This window comes from Barbus barbus (genome assembly GCF_936440315.1).
Source record: "Barbus barbus genome assembly, chromosome: 29".
NCBI lineage: Eukaryota > Metazoa > Chordata > Actinopteri > Cypriniformes > Cyprinidae > Barbus > Barbus barbus.
Genome location: NC_136757.1, coordinates 19,642,745 through 19,661,277, shown reverse-complemented (window position 1 = coordinate 19,661,277; position 18,533 = coordinate 19,642,745). Strand labels below are relative to the sequence as shown.

Here is an 18,533-nt window from a genome sequence, read left to right as displayed (position 1 = left end):
AATAAATGACTGTCTGGGAAAAGCGCAACCCCGTGACACATGCTTGTGACACGTGGGGTGACCATAGCAACACTTTGTGTGGGTGTGTGTGACCGCAACACCCCTATTTTGTCATCTTTTGGACTACTCCCTCCCTTCTTCATTCTCTCTCTCTCTCTCTCTCTCTCTCTCTCTCTCTACTTGGAAAAAGATTTGTGCAAATGAAAAAAAAAAAAGTCACATTCTCTGTTTAAGACATAATAAAGATGGTATCCGAGCAACGGACAGGAATAAAAACACATTTCCCTGAGCTCCGCAATAACAAAATGATTCAATTACTGCATAAATACAGCTGTGTGTGTGTGTGTGTGTGCGGCTGACAGAGAGCTGGTAGGCCTGGCTTTTTCAGGACACTCCAGTGGTCACCATTTTCCCTCGTGCTATCACAGCCACCCTGCCATCGGCCTCTGTCAGATCAAAGATGCTCAGTTCATCTGCCATAATGAAGCCGTTCATCAGCCATGTTTATCAATAACATTCTCATCCTTAATGTGCACACAAAATGCAGTCAAAGCGCTCTTCTCAGACTGATTGTAGTAAAAACAGAGCATTCCGTTGGAGCTCGTCCAGGCCTAATATGGAAAAAGGCCGAGTAGGCAGGAGAGAGCGAGAGAAAGATGGAAAGAGAGAAGTGCAATATGCTTCTCAGTTCTCCACTGATCATATTCATGTTGGTGTTGTAAATACTGTAACAGTAATGAACTGGGTTTAAAAATATATATTGCTAAGTTGGAGTTGTGGCCTAGCGCCATCTGACACGTTGAGTTGGGGTGCTTATGTGGCTGATACAGGTTCAAGTTTTCCTTTTCCGTTCATTGTCGTATAGGGCTTGGAGGTACTGTATGACCGTGTACACTGGGGAAAAAATGCTACTACATTTTTTTTTTTTAAGGTAAGTGGTTGCAAATAATTTATTTTAGCTACATTTAAATAAACAAATTTAGTTGAAAATTTGTTAACTAAATTTGTTTATTATAATGTAGCTAAAATAAATTGATTGCAACCACTTACCTTAAATTTTTTTTTGTAAATTCTATAAATCATTTTTTTTCAGTGTATATATTCTGCAATGTGTGTCAGCCAGGAGAATTTTTGTTCTAGTGTTTATATTGCAGTAGATGTATTTATGGGCAGGACCATTTGAATTTACAAAATTACTAGGTGTCCCAAAAAAGTCAAGGAACAACTTGAGGTTGCTGTGTGTTGTGGCTTGTTATTTGAAAATTATTATTTAAATTATTTATATTTCAAACTTAAAGATTTTAGTTTTCAGTCAGATTTTTTAAAAATTGTCTAATTTATTTGTTACATAAGACAAAGATGTTTTTGTACTGATCCCACACTTAACCATATCTTTTGGTGTGCGTCTTAAATTTTTGCAGTTTTGGTGCACATTTTATTTATTTATTTTCATTTTAATTTCATTGCATTGCATTTTTTATCGCATTGCATTGAATTTCATTGCAGAGTTCTCCATATCCATGACTCATGCATGATTCTACCAACTCATAGTGTGATATATGATTTTGACCATGTTCAGGAAACCAGTTTAAAAACTTGCAGTTCTTTTTGGTACCACTAGTGATGCAGAAATTACAGAGTTGCCCAGTTTTGTGTCTCTCATTTGACCTGCCTCTGAGCTTTATCCAAGGCCGCGGAAAGAAGAAAATGAGCTCTAAAGAGAAGAAAATACATCCACATACGTCTGCAGGGAAACAGGCCCGTCTTTAATCCCCCTCTCTATTCCTGAAATCACTATTTCCTCCTGGTGTTTCCTTCCTGGAAATTTGTGCTGTCAGTGGGTGAAAATTGTGTCCAGACTCTTCTAAGTTCTCAAGCCAGAATGTCCGCTGGAATATTTGTTCAATGAACCCAAATTTAGTTTGGGAAGCTATTTTGGGGCACGCTATATTGGACATTAACATAGCTAAATAAAATGACCTTAACGTTTTTCTAAACACATGCAGTTGAACCTGATGAGGGTTTAGCAGTTTTTTGGACATATCTTGTGTCTGTTTGTGCAGCTTGGTTTTCTGCTTTTTGTCAGCCTCAGTTTTCCATATGTTTTTTTTTTTTTTTTTTTTTCTGTAAATCTTTGGAAAGTTTACTCAGTAACCGTATCAGTTCCGTCGGAGTCGACTGATTACAGATGTGAGTGTGTACAGTGAGTCTCTCAACCTCCCAATTACTGCACTGTGTCTGCATTCAGCTTCTCCCGGTGCAAATGTTTAAGCTGGAAATAAAAACATTTTATGCTCTACTGTTGCTATTGGGTTCCAAAAATTTTAAATCAGGTTTTCTTTTTCAGGACATTTCAGCGAGAACACGCTTGGAGGAGGTTTTATCATCTTTTCAATAAAGCTCTGAAGCAACACAAAGACAGGGCAGTCAGTCAGTTTTTGTGTTTCCCATGTCAGAAAAAGTGCATACACAAATATGGTATCTGCACTTTAATTCTAAAATGTTAAAATCAAATTATTGCACTAAAGCAACCAAAATCTGTTCAAACATAATTTGTTATATGATTCAGTATGTTTGGGATTTTTTATTTTTTTTTCCTTTTGTTGATTTCTGCTCTTTTCTTCAACACCAGTGCACTGGCAAAGTAAATGATGTAGTAATAGTTTGGGTTGCACTTTCTTGTATTTCTTGCGTAGAGTTTTTCAGATGGATTTGTGGCCAAAATACCATGTATTTTGCATTTCTTTCAAAACTGTACGATTAGTTGCATTTATTGTTTGCATTCTGCATTGTTTTTCACCTAAGGCTCAATTTTGGCTTTCAACCCATCAGTTGAGGTCTTGAGGGTAGTATTTTGTGGAAGGTGTTAAGCAGTTTATAGTGGCTTGTTTTAGGTTAGAAGACAGTAAAGTTACTGGTGATTCAGGAGATGATTTCTGTGGAGCAGCTGTGAGAGTGTAAGAGCTTTCACTGCCGTGAGCTGCAGAATTGGGTTATCGCATGAGATCCACAGCGTGCCGAAGTCACGTCTCATTATGTTCCCTTAAAACCTGCTCACTGCTCGCAGCACAACCAGACTGGGGAGCGCTGTGTTTTCTCTTTCTTTTTTTCCTTATTTCTCTCTATTTGAATTACTGTAGCCAAGCAGCCTTTGGCCATTTCTCTCTCTCTGTGGTTGCATTATGCCTAAGCAAAAGTGACACGCTGGTAACGATGTCATGCTATATTGATGCCACAGCTGACATCATTCAGCTTGAGCCTGAGTTTCATTACTTTGCCATAAGAGCATTCATTCGCATGTGGGGATTTTTTTGGCTGATGATTATCGCAGAACTGTAAAGCAGCGCTCTCATTATGACTGTTTTAGGCACACGCACGCACAAATGGCCATGGCGATGTGTGCAGAGCTTCGAGTCTTTTTAATGATAATTGATGGATGCGCATGTTTAATGTTCAGTTGGGGTTTTAGTAACATTTATAGCACGGTCTGGTGCTAGTTTAGGCTTTTAGAAATGGTCAAATATGGAAGTAATTAGTCAGACCAAATGAATGCCGCACTAAACGGTTAAGGGACTGCGGTTTGCAATGTGCCTGGGAGGTACATCTGTGTGTGTTGTTGTTGTTGAAAACTTACCACTGAAAGTGAAAATAGTCAACAAAACATAATTGGATAAATGATGACTGCACATGGGACTTCGGTGAAAGATGGAAACAATGGAGGATTGTGAGTGCAATAGAAAACCCGGTACACAATTAACTGTGAAATCTGTCTAATATCATCGAGTAATTTTTTTTTTTTTTTTAGAAAAAATTAAATCTGGAATTTACGTTTTCTCTTTGGGTAAATGACAACGAATGGGAAAAAACACTTTTCAATAAATGCGTCAATCGAGAAAAGAGCCAGGATGATTCATTTCCTCTTTGTATTCGAATTGAACTGCAGACGTGGCTTTTGTTGTCAGAAATAGATTTTGAGTAAACACATGAATAATGTCTCTTTTTCTCTTCTTTCCCAGGATGAATTCCATCCGTTCATCGAGGCTCTGCTGCCGCATGTGCGTGCCTTTGCCTACACCTGGTTCAACCTGCAGGCCCGTAAGCGCAAGTATTTCAAAAAGCACGAGAAGCGGATGACCAAGGACGAAGAGCGCGCCGTCAAGGATGAGCTCTTGGGCGAGAAGCCTGAGGTCAAACAGAAGTGGGCGTCGCGTCTCCTCGCCAAGCTCCGCAAAGACATCCGGCCTGAGTGTCGGGAGGACTTTGTGCTGTCCATCACGGGGAAAAAGCCTCCATGTTGTGTCCTCTCGAACCCGGACCAGAAGGGCAAGATGAGGCGCATTGATTGTCTGCGGCAGGCGGATAAAGTCTGGCGTCTGGACCTGGTGATGGTGATTCTGTTCAAGGGCATCCCGCTGGAGAGCACGGATGGGGAGCGGCTTGTTAAAGGCGGCCAATGCTCCAATTCCATCCTCTGCGTCCAGCCTCATCACATCAGCGTGTCCGTCAAAGAGCTGGACCTCTACCTCGCCTACTTTGTGCAGGAAAGAGGTGAGTTTGCACGACCGCTAACATGTGAATGCATCCTCGCCCTTTCAATACTCAGGGAGCGGATGATTCTCTGAACTACGCTGTTGCTGAACCGTAATGGCAGTACTGGGAAGTCATGTTGTGCAAAGGTACAGAGAAGCCTAGGCTTGTGGAGAGGCAGTTTGGCGTGTGGCGTATATCACAGAAAGATGCTCTGGCTCATTCTTCTGAGAAAGCTGTTGACTCATCATCCTGTGCTGTTGATACCAGGGGTGCCAAATTTTGTGTGCAGCTTTTGCTTGCCGGCCTCAGAATGCAGCGTAAGGCACCGCACAAGTCAGCATTTTCAAACCAGAGACGTGCTGTCAGAATCACAGACGTGTAGTTGGTTTTAACCAGAGAGACAGGAAGAAAGAGTTTAAGACATAAGTGGAGCCAACACTGTGAATCATTTAAAATAAGTGGGTCTGCTCTGACAGGCGGGGTAGATGTGTTTCAATTTATTGGATGTTTGTTGAATAAATGGAGCTATGAAGGTTGTTGGGAGACATTCGGGCTGATGTACAATTTAACCTGCATTCGTCATTTGTGAACTTGACATTATGCTTTAGTTTCTGATAAAAAGTTGACACCATAATCATTTTGCAGGTATTTGAAGAACATAAATTAATTAATTATATAGATGCAAACTCCTCCTTTCAGTGACAACTCACTTTTTTTGAGATCAAAATAGGTCAAGGGGGGTCTTACAAGTGTAAATAAAGAACTTGGGCCGGTTGCATAAACTGTTTAGACTTTAGTCTTAAAAAGTTAGTCGTCTAATTTTTTTCTTCAAAACTGGTCATAACTATTATGAAAAGGTAGATTGGTCTTATTTGTATTGGAAAAGTAAGACTGCTTGACTGTAAGACTGACTGCTAGTTGGTCAAACTAGTTCTTAAGACATAGTCTTAACATGGTGGCTAAGTTTATGCAACTGTCCCCTGGCTGTTTCAATAAGTTTTGTATAGTATTTTATTTACTCTTTACTTCAAAAACTATGTCTAAAAAGGGTAATAATATTTGATGTATTTGAGGTCTGAGATGTGAAGTGAGAGGGCAAACATTTAGCATTTTAGGTCAGCATTGCCGTCTAATTAGCCAATATTATCTTATAGTCTGCGTAGCATTTCATCTTTTATAACATGGGATTTTTACCAAATATATTCAATCTTTTTTTTATATAAATAAAATGTTGCAACAAGATGTTAATATTTAAAAAATAAAAATATAAAAAAAAGCCTGAATACACATTTAAAACACATTTTCTAGCGTGAGGTTACCAGTAAGCATCATGGAAAGAATGTGATGTAATTGTCCGTAAAGCGAACTCCACCCACAGGACTTAACATTGCGGCCATAAACCGTAACCTTAGGTTCATCCATGTAGAAAAGTAGTCAGACCTTGGAATTATGATTCAGACAGTTTAGTAACTTAAACAACAAAGGTTTTACTGTGAATCTCTTAAACTTAACTACAAGCTCTCACTGAGCTTCCGGTGCATAAGTATTACTGTAAGTGCATTTTCCGTTCGTTTTTAAAAACCAAAGTATGAGTCAACATTATTTTCTGTGGTCATTAACAACATGCTACAGAAGATGTAAATATAACTTTGTTATACCGTTTACTTGATCACAGTAATTCAGATATGACTCTGTAGAAGTTTAAGATACTCAATCTCGGTGACAGCATTATGTGTATATTAAGGATTATATGTGCATTGCTTAAAGTTCAGTTGAGTGGTCAATGTGACAGGATGAAGAAGTGTATGTGTGTGTGTGTTTGTTCAGAACAGCAGCCGTTAGGGTGACTCGGTGTTCTGTGTATGTGTGAATATCGCGATAGCATCTCTCTGTACTACATTATGTGCTCCAAACCTTTTATTCAGTTAAATCCCAATCTCAGTGTTGTAAGAATTGTTTATTCTCTTTTGTACTGCACTCTACATCTCTTCATATAGCTACAGAAGAGTCTAATGTGCACCTTAAATGTATGCACCAATCAGACATGTAAATGGAAACTCTGCAAACAGCAGTTTTTTCAGTCCTCAAATCTGATTGGTCAAGCAGCGTTGATAAACAATCTGGAACTTTTTACAGTTTGTGTCACTCCACCTGTGTTTGCAGTAAACTACTGCTCAAAAGTCTGTGGTCGGTAAGATTTTTAAAATGTTTTAAAAGAAGTCTCGTGTTCACCAAGTCTGCATTTATTGATCAAAAACACATTAGTGTGTGTGAAATGTTTCTCCCACCACTGTACTGGGACGAGGAAATGGACCTATTCCACACAAAATGTACTACTTTGGCTTAATTAATCTTTTATTCACCAACTTTTATGTTTATTCGTCTGTTGTACAAAAACAATATCACATCAGCATAAGTGCTGTAGATGCTGGCCAAGCATTTGAAAATTATTTTAGTCCACAGCTGCAGCCTGCCTTTTCCTCTCTGTTTTTCGCTCCCTTACGTTATTTCTTATTTCAGCCCCTTTTGTCTCTCCGCCCCCTCAGACGACCTTCACCCTCAGTTGTCTGGGTCAGACAGGCAGCCCGCATGTCATCTGACCTGCCTAATAGCCTACAAACTCCTTGCTGTAAACAGTCCGATAAGGAACTGCGTCCATTCGCCTTTACTCCTACTAACAGCAGCACTGCAGAGAGAGGAAGAGAAGGAGCTCAAGGAAAGGAAAAGGGGGAGAGGCTGAGAGAAAGGCAAGAGTGAAAGAGGCATACAGTCAACATTTGCCCTTAAAGACACAGGGCCATCTTTCACTTGCAAGGCATGTTCAAATTCCCTTCATTTCAATGAAGTTGAACAGGACTGGCTGTGTTTCTGCAGCGGCAGCTGTGTGTGTGCTGAAACTTTCAGCTCTGTTTCGGTATCTTTGCTAATGGAGCGAAGAGTGGGGCGGGGGTCCTGCATGGAGGCCAGATCGAGAAGCCATGGCCATTACTCTTACTGCCCCCCTCCTCTCATTCAACAGGCTATTCGCTTTGCAAACGCTTCAACCGCTAGTCTCTCGGGGTGAAACGGCTCCCTTGAAAGATGATCAAATTAATTACATTTCTGAAAGATTAGGCTACGAGCTTCATTAGAGATATACGATTTATCTAGCTCTCCGTTTCGGGCCGTATCGGTTTCCAGCGGGGGTCACATGACCTGGCTTGTGCCCCAGTCCTCTTCTGATCTTTTTTTATAACTCTCAGTCTCTGAAGCTTTTGCTGGGACAATAAATATTACGCTTGTCAAAACAAACAGGATGGTGATTTGACTGAACCGAAGCACATGGCTGGTTTGGTGGCACTGGAGGCGTCTGTGGCAGAGGCTCGTTCTCCGGGCCTCAGTGTCCCGCCATTTTAGGAGGCGCTAAAACACATTGACTCTCTTTCCATTTGTTTCCATTTGAAAATGCGCTGCAAGTCAGCCGAGCAGAAAGATGCAGCAAACACACACACGTGTGCACATGGACGCACACACACATGTTCAGTAAACACAGAGGAGCTGGAATGTGCTCCAGTGCTCTGGCAACGGAAATTTGGGAGGGGTGGGAGAAAGAGGGTCAGCTCAGGTCAAGTTCACAGCACTGTCGGCCTCCAACAGGGGGAGGTGTTCGGCGTGCTTATCATCTTAAAGGGACAGCACCTATTAAGCAAAGCAGCACATGCTGGATTAAAACAGTTTTATTTAAGAAAATAACTTTGTTGTGCTCTGCAGATATGTCAGTAATAATTACTGTTGCAAGTTACTTATAACAACACTGTTAATGTCAAATATACAGTCAAGTCCATAGGTCAGACAAGACAAAAAAAAAAGACTATTTAAAAAAAATTTACAAAATGAATAAGAAATATTTTTTGTGCAGATGGACAGATAGTCATGCTGAAGAACATGATCAAATTTTGTGGAGTTCTTGTGTTACTGTCAATAAAGCAGAAGATATACAAAGCAATTGATAAAACATTCTGATTTTTTTGCATATTTTTCCTGAAAAAGTTGGTTTTGAAAATTTAAAACGGAGCGTTGAGCATTTCCACTAGTGCTTTCAGATTTTCGGATAGCTACGTAAAGCAAAGATATCGTTATACATTAGGAGTGACAGTCAAACGTGTGCGATTTCCTGACACAAAACAAGACCTGCTCGCTTGTGGCTGAAGCTTGCGGGTCTCATTAAGAAACATCAAAGTATTGCACAGCCTCACAGAACTTTCTTTTCACACTTTACCGTTTCTTTAGGTGTTTCAGTGAAAGACTTGCTATTTACAGTAAATAAGTGCTAGCCCAATCCTCTGGCTGCTTTCTGAGCAGTGTTTCCTATGAGAGAGCACTCTTCCGAAAAGAGTCTGACATGCAGCCTTTCTGTCTGAAGGGAGAAATCCTTGGAGTTGGAATATGTCGATATTCAGTAACATAATGGAGCTTTGATTCCTCTAAGTTCTGTCATATCAGCTTTTGAGACTGTTATCTTTGCAAAGCTAAATACTTGCTCTGATGCATGAAGTTCCTATTTGATGTCATTGTAGCTCATATTAAAAGCAATATACCACTCATAAATCATGCTGATAATGCCATGGTGTTCTTTACACAGTACCATTTACAGTTCCTGGTACAGTTGTATACAGTCATTAGTTTACATATCCTTCACTCTCAGATAAAAAGGTACAAAATCTGTCACTAGCGTGGTACCTTTTTTAAAAGTTAAACTTTTGTACCTTTTAGGTACTAATATGTATGCTTAGGGTAATAATTATGTGCCTTTAAGTTACCAATATGCACCCTTTAGCGACAAAGGTTTACCTTTTGAAAAGGTACAGCTTTTATACCTTTTTCTCATACCCCCTGCATAATCTGTAAGATGTCTAGCAATTTTTTTAGAGATATACATTCTTAAACTAAAAAAAAAAAGAAAAAGTTGTACATTTATTTGTATGGTAATGGCAAAGTATTTTGTAAAAAAAAAAAAAAAAAAAATTTGAACAGAAGATGGTAGTTAGTAATAATAACGTAATCCATTACATTACTCATTTTAGGTAATATTTTCAGACTACTTTTTTGAATTTACACATTTATCACATTGATTTAAATAGGATAATATTGCTATAAAAATACAAAAAGAAAGAAAATATATTCCATTCATTATTATTGAATTATTATTGCAACATGAAGTGCATGAAGCATTACATTGTCAAGGTTTCCCAAACTGGGGTTTTTGAAAGAACTGCAGCGGGTTTAATGAAAAAGAAGAATTAGGCAGAATCAATAAATTATGAATAATGTATTGCTATTCTGTGAATAATATTTAATAATGTAATAAGTAAAAAAGTAACTGTAGTCTGATTACGAGTACTTTAAAGTGTAATATAATCTATTTACAAGTATTGAATTTTTGGAATCTGATTGTGTAATCCAGATTACATATGATCAGTTACTACCAAGCATTGTAAAAAAATAGCTTCATTAAGTTTTTACCATTTTTGAAAAGGGTTTGCAAACTTGTAAAAGAACTTTACTTGAATATAGCAATTATTTATTATCATGGTATATTTCTGTATTTTCTATAGTTCCATCAAATGAATGAAATGATAATGAGAGTTGAGAGACAAAGGCACGACAGAATATTGGAGTCACCGTAGCTGAGCAAAAGACGCACAGAAAAAAATAAATCGGCATGCGATTTAAATCAAGGAATGTATAAATTCATAAGATTGATATATACATGTGAATTTTATGGAGAGAGAGAGATGCGTGCAGAGGGAGGTCACAGATGAAAGTCAGAAGCATTGCAGCTCTATGGTAATCAATCTGTCAGATCAATGTGTGGGGCAGCCGGGCAGAATACAGCTGATAGTGCTGACTGTTCACAACACGCTCACTGCTCCGCTCCACGTGAGATACTCTGACCACCCCCTGAGACCGCAGCGGGACAGGCCATGCAGAAAACTGCACATCCACCAAGTAGTACATTTTCAATCAGAGCCCAAAATTAACACTCACCAAGTGGAAATATGAGAACTATTTGTGTTTGGTGAGTAAAAAACTGAGTATTAGAAATTGCAATGAATGTGAGAACCAGAGAAATCATCTTCAGTAATTTGCTTGGACAAGCAGAATTACATGTTATTTTTGGACTTTCTTTTGCAACCCTTCATCAGTCTGTTGCTTAATTGGGCCTCATATGGTTGTATCCTATGAGAATGGTCTACTAAAATATTGTAACTCTGTGTTCTATCTAATCAATATTAGCGGCAGGCGATACGACAGGACGGTGTCTTCTATGATACGCATAGCTGTGCAATGCATCCATATTAAACTACATGTGATGGTTAACATCAGTCGATCTATAGCGTGTGCACTTACTCCTCATGACCTTATGTAACCTCCTGAAGAGTGTGGGTGATAACCAGACACAGCTCCTCGCTGAATAAACAGTGACTCCCTGATAAACCCCTCGTGCATTACTGTATCTCAAACCGCTGTTACAGGTCATCCTTGTTCTGCCATCTGGAACTCTTTGCGATTTTGTTTAGTGGAAATTTAATAGAGGCCACCTGAACTATCTGAGCCATGGAGGCCTAATTTGTGTTCACATAACCCTGAGTGTGAAACTCTTATTTGATTCTAGGACATCTTTAGGAAACATTTTATGATAAAGTTCAATTAGTTCACCCAAAAATGAAAATTCTGTTATTAATTACTCACCCTCATGTTGTTCCAAACCCATAAGACCTTAGTTCATCTTCGGAACACAAGATATTTTTTATGGAATCTAAGAGCTCTCAGACCCTCCATAGATAGCAAGGGTCCTTATACACGATCAAGGTCCAGAAACGTAGCAATAATAATAAAACACTATATACTAATAATAAAATACTAGGCTTATAACATTTTTATTCATAATATTTTTTGTCTTCTATTTATGGTAAAAATAGGTTTTTAAAATTATTTTTATTATCTAGCAAGCTTTTACACTTTGTGAATATTTATGTGAACTTTCTAGCATTTTAAATTCCATATTTTAGGCCCCCACTGTATTAATTCATGAATGTACATATACTTGCATGTGAGTGTAAGAGTAATGTTCTTGTCCTTGACATGTCAGGGTGTTTGTGACTGGCGTGCACACATTTTAGTTTGCTTTAATGGAAGGAAAGCGTTTACATGATACTCACTGTTTGCGACTCCCTGTCTGCCGGTCAGATTCTGCTAAACCACTACTAATTGGAGTATGTGTGTGAGAGAATGAGAGAAAATGTTTGAGGTTCTAGCGGGGTCGGCCTCGCCGAGAGTGTTGGATTACTGAGTCTTTATATTAGAGAATAGATGGAGGGAGCGGATGAAGAAGTGTAATGAATCTGTTTGAACATTCCGGGACATTGAATTGAACGACTAGGTTTGTGTGTGACAGACCGACGGTGTCCTCGAGCCCTATAAAAAATTTTCCTCTAACATGCCGATGCCCCAGCTGTTACAGTGTAGATAGACAACTCCACAGATGTAACCCACCCTGTCTTTGGTCTGCCAGGCTGTGTGTGAACGAGAGTGTCAGCTTCATTTCTCAACCTCAGCACAGCTGCCAGTGACCACTATGACTATCTCACAGGATTTGCACCGAGGGGGAGTTTGATAAACTGTTGCAGCATTCTTGCACGTGGTATTTTATTTTAAAAGTGCATCTTTATTCACTGCTATTGCAGTGTGGCTATATGCTCTAAATGTGAAAAAGAAAGAAAGTTCACCCTGAATTGAAAGCTCAGTTATTTGCTCACACACGTCATTTCAAACTTGTATGACTTGTATTTCTTTTGTAGACAAACAAAATAAAATATTTTGAAGAATGTTTCCCTACATATAATGACAATCAATGGGGTCCAAAATAAAACAAAACGAAACATTAATAAATTGATTTTTTTTGTTGTTGTTGGTTATTTTTGTTCATTGTTAGCTCATGATACCTAATGATTTAAGTATAAATTTGATAAATTAACAAATCAAACCTTATCATTCAATGTTAAGGTGTGATCACATTTACCACTGTTCAGCAAATTTTCACAGATGAGTTCAGTCATTTCAGTATGAATCCATGCAATCAGAATTTTGCGTAAGGGTTTTTCTTACACAGATTTTGCAAACGGTTCAAGTTTTTCACAAATTTGCCGTGTTGACCAATAAAAAAATAAAATAAAATAAAAACCGTGGGATGGGGTCCAAAATGATGCTGGAGCTCTTTGATTTCAGTGAACGGTGAATAAGGTGTACTTTTTTTATGCCAAAATACCATATGCAATAGTAATAGTATTCATGATGGAAACTATCTTTTTTTATTATGTGTATAAAACTTTAATTAATTGGAATTTTTTAATAAAAATGGAAAAATTTACTCATGTTGCAAGTCATTGCAAGGTGCTACCGTAAAAATGTTTGGGGACCGAAAATGAAATTTTCGACTGAAACTAGGTACAACAAAGTGTCATCTTTCAAACAGATCTGAAAGCTTTTTGAAGTTTGGTTGGAATCCCCTTGATTTAGCATACTCTCATATATGTCAAGTCAAGTCACCTTTATGTATATAGCGCTTTTAACAATGTAAATTGTGTCAAAGCAACTGCACAATATCAAAAAAGGAAAATAGTGTGTCAATATAAAATGAAAAGATTAAAAAAAAGATTTTCAGTTAAAGGCATTTCATTATTCAATTCAGTGATGTCATCATCCAGCTCAGTTCAGTTTAAATAGTGTCTTTGCAATCAGGTCAACGATATCGCTGGAAATGAAGTGTCCCCAACTAAGCAAGCCAGAGGCGACAGCGGCAAGGAACCAAAACTCCATCGGTTACAAAATGGAGAAAAAAACCTTGGGAGAAACCAGGCTCAGTCAGGGGGCCAGTTCTCCTCTGGCCAAACAAACCAGCAGTTCAATTCCAACTGCAGCAAAGTCAGATTGTAAGTGCTCAACTGGTTCCAGTGGTCTTTCCCGATGGCTGTCTAAGTGGCGGAGTCCTCACTGAGGATCTGTCTCTGGCGTTCATCTCGGTGTTCTGGTGTCCGCTGACGTTCAGGCTGTAGAGGTCGTCTCTGGATGCTGATCCACCATCTGATCTGGATACGGACTGGATCTGGTGACTGCAGTGACCATCTGGGCTTAATATGGACTGGATCGGGTGGCTACGGTGACTGGGGATATGTCCCCGGGGCTCATCCAGGTGTCCGGCCTCCGCCGACGATCAGGGCCACATACATCATATCCCGGCACCGATCCACCATCTGATCCAGACACGGACTGAGAAACAGAATAGAAACAGACAAATATTAGTGTAGATGCCTTTATTCTTATGATGTAACGAGTACATGGTGTGTTATGGGGAGTGTTCCCGGTTCCGGTTGATTTAATTAATGCAGCCTAACAATCCTTTAACGGATTTGAATAATAGAAGTGTATTAGTGTGTTATGTGTAAGACAGGTTAAAGAAATGTCTTTAATCTAGATTTAACCTGACAGAGTGTGTCTGCCTCCCGAACAGTATTAGGTAGATTGTTCCAGAGTTTGGGTGCTAAATAGGAAAAGGACATATCCTAATGACAGTGATGAATTAATAATAGCCAAAAGAGGATCTATGACTTCTGGAAGCAGCTTAAAGTAGTTTAGATGGAATAGGTTCTAACATGCATGTTGTTGGTTTAGATGATTTAACAAATTTATACAATTCTTCCTCTCCTATAGTAGAGAATGAGTGAAATTGTTCCTCAGGGGATCTATAGTGCACTATCTGATGCAATATTGTAGCTGATGGCTGCATGGTTCAAATTTTATCTCTGATAGAATCGATCTTGGAAGTAAAGTAGTTCATAAAGTCATTACTGCTGTGCTTTTGGGAAATGCCAACACCTGTTGATGCTTTATTTTTCGGTAATTTAGTGGCTGTATTGAATAAATACCGGGGGTTATGTTTGTTTTCTTCTAGAAGAGACGAAAAGTAATCAGATCTAGCCGTTTTTAATGGTTTTCTGTAGGATAGGGTATTTTCCCCCCAGGCTATACAAAATACCTCTAGTTTTGTTTTCCTCCATCTATGCTCCATTTTCCGGGCTGCTCTCTTTAAGGTGCGAGTGTGCTCATTATACCACGGAGTCAGACTGTTTTCTTTGATCTTCCTTAAGCGTAAAGGAGCAACTGTATCTAAAGTGCTAGAAAAGAGAGAGTCCATCGTTTCTGTTACATCATCAAGATTGCTGCGCTGTTGGATATGCGGAGGAATTGAGATAAATCAGGAAGATTACTTACAAAGCAGTCTTTTGTGGTGGAAGTGATGGTTCTAACATACTTGTAACAAGGTGTAGAATTTACAGTTTTAGCTATATGGAGTTTACACAAGACTAGATAATTATCTGAGATATCATCGCTTTGCTGCAGAATTTCAACACCACTAACATCAATTCCATGTGACAGTATTAAATCTAGAGTATGATTTCGACAATGAGTAGGTCCGGAAACGTGTTTTCTAACCCCAATAGAGTTCAGAATGTCTATGAATGCTGATCCTAATGCATCTTTTTTATTATCGACATGGATATTAAAATCGCCAACAATTAAGACTTTATCTGCAGCCAGTACTAACTCAGATAGAAAATCATCAAATTCTTTAATAAAGTCTGTGTGGTGCCCTGGTGGCGTGTTTCTCTAGATAACGTTATACGCAGCACCATAATTTCAAACGTGTTATACTTCAAGCCTGCCCTCTGAGAAATACTGAGAATACTGTTATAAATTGTAGCAACACCTCCCACCTTTCGGTGTAAAGTAATATATTCGGTTTAAAGTAATGTATTCATCTGGTTTTAGCCATGTTTCTGTCAAACAGAGCAAATCTAGATTATCATTGATCAAATCATTTACAAAAAGTGCTTTTGTAGAAAGGGACCTTTTCTAGTTCGGGGAGCAGACACCGTCTCTATAGTGTGATATCTGGGTGAAGGAGTCTCTATGTGCTGAGAATTAACTGACTTCTGTGACATAAGGCGGCTAGCAGACGGTCGGTTTAGCCAGTCTGTCTGCTTCCTGACCTGGGCCCCAGTTAGTCAAGTACGAACTCTAAGACTATGTGCCATATTTCTAGAGAGAAGAGCAGCACCACCCCAGGAAGGATGAACACCATCTCTTTTCTACAGGTCAGGTCTGCCCCAAAAACTCGTCCAATTGTCTATAAAGTCTATGCTATTCTGCGGGCACCACTTAGACATCCAGCCATTGAGTGACGACAGTCTGCTATATGAATCTCGTCACCCCGGTAAGCAGGAAGCGGACCAGAGCATATTACAGTGTCTGACATCGTACTTGCAAGTTCACATACCTCTTTAACATTATATGTCTAAACTAATGCATTTGTGAACACCAAATAGGAAATTAAATTGGTATCATTTTCCATCTTGACTCAGAAGGATGTCTGAAATGACGACAACAGAAGCCGTTCCCCTTGAACAGGAAGTGACACTCTCATTTTTCTTTACCGTTGACAGCGGAGATTAGATGCCGTTACTGAAACTCCTTTGCGATAAATGAAACTTGAAAAATGCGCACTTCTACACACACTGACGCAAGTGTCTTAACTTTACAAGAAGCTTTTCTTTGTGACAGCAGCGTTCTGCTTTAATGTGGTGTGTTGTGACAAGACAAAGACTGAAAAATTCCCTCTTTGTCTACCATGTTTTAGTTTAATTGATGAGTCAGGCGATTTGGCGTGTCATTTACCCTTTGAGGGGCTTCCTCTGATTTCCCCCTGATGTCTCTGACGTTTTGGAAGTCATTCGCTGTTGCTGTTTTGGAGATTTGCACAGCCTCTGCATGCCGCAGCCTCTGATGGAATAAAACTATGGCTGTCAACAGATTTAACAAGTCAAAGTCAATAATTTGTATACAATATTGAAATATTGAAAAACAATATTTTTTAAAGAAAAGGAAACAAAATATATTTCACTTTTAAAATTTATATTATATTATACCATATGTTTGTGTATACATCCCATCTGGATTTGATTTATAGAAAGATTACAGAAAGAATCACAGCTGATGAAGTCAAATTTAAAACGTGAACACATGAAATTGATCATATGTTTTGTCACTCTGTCCGAACGTTGTTGAATACCAATATTTTGCCTTCTAGACCAGTTAGCGAAATTTTCCAAATTAAATTTTTGATACCTGCTGTACTTTGGCATCACACAGTTCCACAGTGGCTATAGTTAGCCGTGCTGTCTGAATTATGCTGTACATTTTACAGTTACTCAGCTAGGAGAAGGTGATGAAAGAAACCGAGTATTATAGTTCTCTCTCTCTCGCTATCTGACTTTGAAGCCGCTTTGGTATTGCTCCATGGAGGCATGAGATCTTAAGGCTGAGGGATGTTTGACAGAGAGCAACAGATCAAAGTGTTGAAAGAGAGAAGTGACAGATGAAAGACAGAGAGGAGAGGGCAGGCCAGAACCTCCCAGGTCAGAGACTGACATCCTCTCTTGGCATCACATACTATCCTCATTTCAGTGCAGTACATTTTAATGATCCCCTCATACATATTTCAATATATGGGATGGAATTTTACATTCTAAAGGTGCAAATCATATTAGTAGAGTGAACATAGTGGTTAATTTAAATAATTTAATTATTGTTGAATAATTCAAGCATGAGGGATTTTTTTAGCCGTTTAATTATAGTAATACAAGTAATTTAGTATTTTTTACATTTCATTTTTTTATTAACTATTTTCGTATAAGCAAATGTTTATTAATGTAATTATTATTAATGTCAAACTTGTCAGTTTTGCTAGCTTTCCGTCTTGTTCGTTGTTTGCAATAATGCCAGCCAAATTCTTAAAAAAATGTTTTTTTTGGTGCCACAAATTGTCAGTATTAGCAATGGGTTTTATGAATTTTGTGATTTAATTTATTAATTATTTTGTTTTACTCCAAAAGATTCCATCTTGTTTAATGAAATTGTTTAATTATATCATTATTTAAAAAATATTAAATATTAACAGTTTATCCCCTTAGGCCTCTCCTTATTTAGTAAATAGGCTAATCAAGTTGTAATTCATGTAAAAATCAGTCAAAGTGTCAGTGCTTGGTCAGAGTACATTTCTGTATGTCTGAAATGGAAAAAAAATACTTCCTTAAATTACAATACATGCATTTTTTCAGACTTATAAAGTTCAAAAGGTGCTATACAGGAATGATCCAAATCGGTTCACAGTGTTTGTCAGATATTGACACTTGCGTCATATGTATGCACTCTCTTCATTTTAGGGCGATTTATAAAATGTCTGTCTTGGAGCAAAATGTAGTTGTTCATTGAGTGTATGACTGGTTTTGCCGTTGTGTCACATCTAATTCCTGTGTATCTCTTTCAGCGCACATGGTGTCTGTGTAGTGGCTTGTGGCTTTAAAATGTCTTGTCTGCCTTGCGTCGCAGCAGCAGAGACAACAGCTTGTTTGCCCACCCCAAACCGCAAACACAAACATTAATTTCTACTCATTTCTTCACTGTATCACCTATGATCAGGATGAGTGGGGTTTTACATCTGACGTAAGCCAAAGTGAATTGTACTAATTACTAATTTGCCATTTAGCTTTCTTGCATTAACTACTAGACTTATAGAAAACTTATATACTACATACATATTCCCAAAGAGGCACAAAATCACTTTCACTGACTTTCATTAACTGTTCCCATCTGGTGGAATGACTTGCCCAACTCAATCCGAGCAGCTGAATCCTTACCCATCTTCAAGAAATGGCTAAAACTCATCTCTTCCATCTTTATTTGTCCCTCTAACTCTAGCACCTCTCTATTCTATTCTCTTTTTTTATATAAAAAAAAAAAACACACAGATTTGACCTTCTATCAATTGCATATTTATTCTCTAACTGCTAGCTTTTTTTGTGAATTTTTTTTTTTTTTTTTTTTAAATGTGTACTGTGTTAGGC

The 18,533-nt window shown here is 38.4% G+C and overlaps 1 protein-coding gene across 3 annotated transcripts in view; it reads left to right on the top strand.

Annotated features, from left to right (window-relative positions):
- The window catches only part of LOC306849710 (nuclear factor 1 C-type-like), a 104,876-nt gene that overhangs the window by 29,606 nt on the left and 56,737 nt on the right, over positions 1-18,533 (top strand). For all 3 annotated transcript variants that reach the window (XM_079384959.1, XM_079384958.1, XM_079384957.1), the window contains exon 2: positions 4,017-4,548. In XM_079384959.1, the coding sequence (XP_079241085.1) occupies positions 4,017-4,548 (532 nt within the window). The remainder of the gene's footprint in view (positions 1-4,016; positions 4,549-18,533) is intronic.